The 6,056-nt window shown below is 51.9% G+C and overlaps 1 protein-coding gene across 1 annotated transcript; it reads left to right on the top strand.

Moving 5' to 3' along the window:
* The first annotated feature begins 4,107 nt into the window (after positions 1-4,107).
* Positions 4,108-6,056, top strand: Clps (colipase). Its single transcript, XM_004649777.2, has 3 exons — positions 4,108-4,191; positions 5,471-5,593; positions 5,916-6,056. The coding sequence occupies exons 1-3, from the start codon at positions 4,108-4,110 to the stop codon at positions 6,054-6,056; spliced, it is 348 nt and encodes a 115-aa protein (XP_004649834.2).

Here is a 6,056-nt window from a genome sequence, read left to right as displayed (position 1 = left end):
TATGTGGATACTGGGGAATTGAACATGAGCCCATAGCCTTTGCAAGTAAGTGCCTTTAATCCTTGAACCATCTCCTCAGCCCTAAATTTAAAAAGAAATTTGAGCCAGGCTTGGTGGCACATGCCTTTAATCCCAGCACTGGGGAGTCAAAGATAGGAGGATGGCCGTGAGTTTGAGGCCACCTTGAGACTACAGAGTGAATTCCAGGTTAGCCTGGGATAGAGTGGAAACCCTACCTTGAAAAGCCAAAAACAAACAAACAACAACAAAAAGAAGGAGCCGGACGTGGTGGTGCACTCCTTTAATCCCAGCATTTGGGAAGCAGAGGTAGGAGGATTGTTGTGAGTTCAAGGCCACCCTGAGTCTACATAGTTAATTCCAGGTCAGCCTGGACCAGAGTGAGACCCTACCTCAAAAGAAAAAAAAGAAAGAAATTTGAGACAGGATCTCACGTAGCCTAGGCTGGCTTCAAACATGATAGATAGCCAAGGATGACCTTGAACTATTAACCCTTCCATCTCCACCTCTCTAGTTCTAGGATCACAGACAGGTACCACCATGTCATATGCCTGTCTGCAGCTTTTCTCACTCAATATAATAAGCCTGTTAGACCTGACCCATGTGACTGCTCTGCTTTGATTTTAAGAACAATTCAAAGTAAAATTTTGCAGCAAAGGTGGTTAAATCTGAAAGATTTGATATAAAAAAAAAATTCTTGCTTACATTTGGAAATACATACATAGAATTGTCAAAGTTGGGTTGGAGGGATGGCTTAGTGATTAAGCATTTGCCTGTGAAGCCTAAGGACCCTGGTTCAAGGCTCGATGACCCAGGACCCACGTTAGCCAGATGCACAAGGGGGCACACGCGTCTGGAGTTCATTTTCTAGAGGCCCTGGTGTGCCCATTCTCTCTCTCTCTCTCTCTCTCTCTCTCTCTCTCTCTCTCTCCTCTCTCTCTCTGCCTCTTTCTCTGTCTCTCTCTCTCAAATAAATAAACAAAAATAAATGTAAAGAAAAAAGCAAAAAAGAAAACTATTTAAAAAAAGAGTGTCAAAATTCTCTGTGCGCATTCTAAATTTGTAATGGAGACAATCCCACTCTCTCCTCTGGGAATCTGACAGGCACAGCTAGATAGAGACCTAGTGCATTTTTTTCTTCCCGAGGTAGGGTCTCCCTCTAGCCTAGGCCGACCTGGAATTTACCTTGTAGTCCCAGGGTGGACTGGAACTCACAGTCAGAAATAGGCCCCCTCTCCAGCTTGGAGGCTGGACTTGGGAGAAGTCTTGGGACTCTGACCTGCCTGTGGCTCAGCAACGGGAGCCTGGGGTCTGGGGGCAGCGGGCAGGGCAGAAGCGGGAGGGACCAGGCTAAGCTTGAGGAAAAGAACTCTCAAACAGTGAGTGAAAAGCGAGAGGACAGTACCCCCTCTGCCTCTCCATAGCTCATGGAGGGTCCCCTGTCTGATCCCAGGGGTGCAGGCTCAGGGAGTTTACCATGTTCCAATGACCTGCCTAAGTCATGGTGCCAATAAGTGCTGATTAAAAAACATTTTTTTTTCATTTATTTGAGAGAGAGAGAGAGAGAGAGGAGAAAGAGGCAGACAGAGAATGGGCAGGTCAGGGTCTCCAGCCACTGCAAACGAACTCCAGATGCATGCACCCCATTGTGCATCTGGCTTACGTGGGCTCTGGGGAGTCGAACCCAGGTCCTTTGGCTTTGCAGGCAAATGCCTTGATCGCTAAGCCATCTCTCCAGCCCGAGCGCTGCCTTTTGAAGCCAAGATCAGAGCTGTGCTCCAAGTAACGTTATCTGGGGCCTCTCCTTCCGCCTCTTGGGATGGGGGACGGCACTGGCTGTACCTAGCAGACCTTCAGGGAAAGCCACTGTGTTTGCACACCTGAGCACACCCGGGCAGCTGTGCCCTTTCCAACCCCCGGGCTCATGAGACCGCCTCATTTTCAGCCAGGATTAAAAGGTGTTCCTGCCTGCGCATGACCTTGGCCAGTGGGCAGTGTGGGTGAAACCGGTGACTAAAGGGGCCTCACTGTTTTGCAGATTTTCTGTGTTGTTTTTTTTTTTGTTTGTTTGTTTGTTTTGAGGTAGGGTCTCAAGTTAGCCCAGGCTGACCTGGAATTCATTATGTAGTCTCAAGCTGGCCTCAAACTCACAGCGATCCTCCCACCTCAGCCTCCCTAGTGCTGAGATTAAAAGACTGTGCCACCATGCCCAGTTCATTCCTGCTCCCCCCACCCCAGCCCAGGCTGACCTGGAACTCACTCGGTAGTCTCAGGCTGGCCTTGAACTCATAGCAATTCTCCTACGTCTGCTTCCCAAGTGCTGGGACTAAAGGAGTGTGCTGCCACACCCAGCTGTTTCTGTTTTATCCTGGCTCATTTAAAAACATTTTTAAAATTTTTATTTATTTATTTATTTGAGAGAGCGAGAGAGAGAAAGAGGCAGATAGAGAGAAAGAGGGAGAGAGAATGGGCATGTCAGGGCCTCCAGCCACTGCAAACAAACTCCAGGCATATGTGTCGCCTTATGTGGCTTACGTGGGTCCTGGGGAATTGAACCAAGGTCCTTTGGCTTTGCAGCCTAACACCTTAACCGCTAAGCCATCTCTCGAGCCCCTTAAAAAAAATATATTTTTTCATTTACTTACTTGCATGAAGAGAGATGGAGACAGACAGAGGGAATGGGCACACCAGGGCCTCTGGGTTGCTGCAAACGAACTCCAGATGCATGTGCCACTTCGTGCATCTGGCTTTACTGGAGAACAGAACCTAGGTGGTTAGGTTCTGCAGGTAAGCACCTTAACTGCTGAGCCATCTCTCCGGCCCTCCAAGGTTTTGGAGCCTGCGGCTCACTGCGTAGTTAAGGCGGAGACCCTCCGGCTCCAGCCTTCTGGGTGCTGGGGTGCATCACAGGCGTGGCCACCATGCCCAGCTGGAGTGCAGCTTGGATGCTGTAGCTGTGGATGCTAAGTGAGGTGGGAACAAAAGGGGGAGAGTCACTGGCGGTCCACCTAGGCTCCTTGGGATGGGGGGGTAGAGGGTGGTCCCCAAAGGGTCTGGAAGAAAAGTGCCAGTGTAGCAGCTGTGACCCCCCCCCAGCCACCTCACCCCCACACTGTCAGACACTGGGGTTTAAGTGAGGTTGATGGATCAATCTAGGTAAGGCAAGAGGTGCCCAGACAACAAATGGGGGACGTCCTACGTTTCTCTTTTTTTTTTTTAATTTTTTTTGTTGTTATTTTTATTTATTTATTTGAAGCGACAGACACAGAGAGAAAGACAGATAGAGGGAGAGAGAGAGAATGGGTGCGCCAGGGCTTCCAGCCTCTGCAAACGAACTCCAGACGCATGCGCCCCCTTGTGCATCTGGGTAACGTAGGACCTGGGGAACCGAGCCTCGAACCGGGGTCCTTAGGCTTCACAGGCAAGTGCTCAACCGCTAAGCCATCTCTCCGGCCCCCTACGTTTCTCTCTTACTGCACCAGAACCCTGCCCTGTCCACAGGCCACTGTGCTGGAACCTGGAATCACAAATTACTCCTAAGGGCAATTCTAATATATTTTTTAAGCATTTTAATAAGTACATGTTATACAAATACATATATAACGCCTGCATATGTATGTTACGCCCACCCTTGCGCCTCCTGGGAGTGTCCTGGGTTGACAGAGAAGTCTGAGCCAGCACGGCTAGTTCACTGGCCCACTGACAACTTCTACAGAAATGTAGCGAAAGTCCATACTTTTCTTTTTTGTCTTTGTTTGCCACGCTGGGGGTCAAATCCTGGGCCTTATCCATGCTAGGCAATCATTGTGCCGCTTGAACGAGCCGGCCCGGGTCTTCTGTTTGGACCATGTGCCCTGTCACCCCTGCAGGCGGACACAGCTCCCAGGGCGTACCAGGTGTCCAGCCAGCCATCTTATCAGGTGCCTCCCCCAGCAGATTGGTCACAGCTGTGTCTTGGCTCTTGGAGGGTCACAGAAGGTAGGTCACATGGAGATAGGGCCCCTTTTAAGGCCCCACCGCCTCAGCTGGCTTGTGTCTCCTGCCACCTGACCTGCCAAGCTGCCACCCACCTCAGCTGTGCCAGTCACCATGGAGAAAGTCCTTGCTCTGCTCTTGGTGGTCATTGCAGTGGCCTACGCAGCTCCCGGCCCCAGGGGACTAATTGTCAACCTGGTAAGGGGCTCTCTGGGGGAGGGGACACCTGAGTCCCCAGGTGGAGACTTTGTAAGCTTGGCTCTTGACTTCCAGTGTCCCTGGCCTCAGCGGCTTGGGGAACAGGGAAGGGCAGCTCTCCCATCGCTGGCCACCTGCATCCTGCGCCTCTTGCTGGGGGACCCTGGGGGAAGCAGAAGAGCATGTCCTGAGCTCCGTGGGCCTCCCTACAGGGCGGTGGTCCTGTCTGGTTCCTGCCTAGAACCCTGCCCCCCCAAACTCCCACCGAGGTTCTATGGTTTAAAACTTTCTCTCACGCGGTGCTAAATCGCCAGGAATGCTGGTACATTTGGTCCTTTGTAGCGTGACAGAGTGTTCTCAACTTGCACAGAATGGAGATAATGAGGCATGCACTTGCCCAAGGTCTCACTTGCAGCTGGAAGGCGGGGAAGCTGGGATGTGACCTGCGCTTGCTCCGCATCTCACCACAGGGCGAGCCCTTCACGCCTAGCAGCCCGGGGGCGGGGGAGTGGTGGTTCTCACTGGCCAGAGATGGGCTTGAGGCAGGGCTCCCGGAGAGCCATGATCAGTGTGGATATCTCTAGGGTAAGGGTGGAGTCTTACAGGGCAACGTCCTCAACACTCACAGATTGCTCAGAGGAGCAGGGGATGGACAGGCATAAGTTGCTTCCCCATGATCCCAGCCTTCAGGAGACTGAGGCAGGAGGATGGAGAAAGATGGAGGCTAGCCTGGGCTACATAGGTGAGTTTCAGGTCAGTCTGAGCTTCCAGAGCCTGTTTCAGAAAGAGAGAGAGAAAGAAAGAAAGAAAGAAAGAAAGAAAGAAAGAAAGAAAGAAAGAAAGAAAGAGAGAGAGAGAGAGAGAAAGGGAGAAAGAAGAAAGGAAAGAAGAAGGAACAACCGGGTGTGGTGGTGCACACCTTTAATCAGCACTCAGGAGGCAGAGATAGGAGGAACGCTGTGAGTTCGAGGCCAACCTGAGACTACATAGTGAATTCCAGGTCAGCCTGGACTAGAGAGAGAGAGAGATCCTGCCTTGAAAAAAGAAAAGAAAGAAGGAAGGGAAGAAGAAAAGTTAGAGAAAGAGGGAGGGGGAAGGAAGAAAGGGAAGGAGAGGCGTAGACAGAAAAAGTTTTGTGGGAGCTGGAGTACCAGTTTTGGAAGCTCTGTTTTGGATACACCCCCCGCCCCCAAGGGACCAGGAACTGGTGACTGTTCAGTTCACCCAGGGAGCTGACAGTGCCACCAGTACCAGATACCGAGGGTGGCTGTCCCCGCAGGAAGACGGAGAGATCTGCATGAACAGCGCCCAGTGCAAGAGCAGTTGCTGCCAGCACTCCACCATCCTGGGGGTGGCCCGCTGCACGTACAAGGCCCGAGAGAACACCGAATGCTCCCCCAAGGTGGGCGCCCTGAAGCTCTGCGGAAGACAGCCTTGAGTGTCGGGCACAGGTTCTGCCTGGCTGAGTGGGAAGAGGGAAGCTCAGAGGGTCGAGGCACTAGCCCGTCCCTTCATCCCTCTTGCTCCTGACAATTGGCTGCTGGGGTGGACGGGCCTGGGACCTGTTGTCCCCATTTCACAGTTGGATAAATAGAGGCTCCCCCGGGGACATGTCCAGGAGAAGCATTGTGTGAAAAGAGACCTGTAGGTTCCCAGCTAGGCAGGGCACAAATGATTTCCCAGACCGTTCCCAGCACCTGCGACTCCTGGCTCTGTCTCTACAGACCATCTATGGGATCTACTACAAATGTCCCTGTGAGCGCGGCCTGACTTGTGAGGGAGACAGGAGCATCATCGGCGCCATCACCAACACCAACTATGGCATCTGTCTCGACGTCGGACGCTCCAAGGAGTCCAATGAGTGA

The sequence above is a fragment of the Jaculus jaculus genome, chromosome 8 (genome assembly GCF_020740685.1).
Source record: "Jaculus jaculus isolate mJacJac1 chromosome 8, mJacJac1.mat.Y.cur, whole genome shotgun sequence".
Taxonomy (NCBI): Eukaryota; Metazoa; Chordata; class Mammalia; order Rodentia; family Dipodidae; genus Jaculus; species Jaculus jaculus.
This window is presented reverse-complemented; position numbering and strand designations above follow the sequence as displayed.

Coding starts and splice junctions, on each gene's coding strand:
- Clps (XM_004649777.2), top strand. CDS start 4,108: ATGGAGAAAGTCCTTGCTCTGCTCTTGGTGGTCATTGCAGTGGCCTAC. Junction 4,192..5,470: donor GGGGACTAATTGTCAACCTG/GTAAGGGGCTCT, acceptor CTGTCCCCGCAG/GAAGACGGAGAGATCTGCAT. Junction 5,594..5,915: donor ACACCGAATGCTCCCCCAAG/GTGGGCGCCCTG, acceptor CTGTCTCTACAG/ACCATCTATGGGATCTACTA.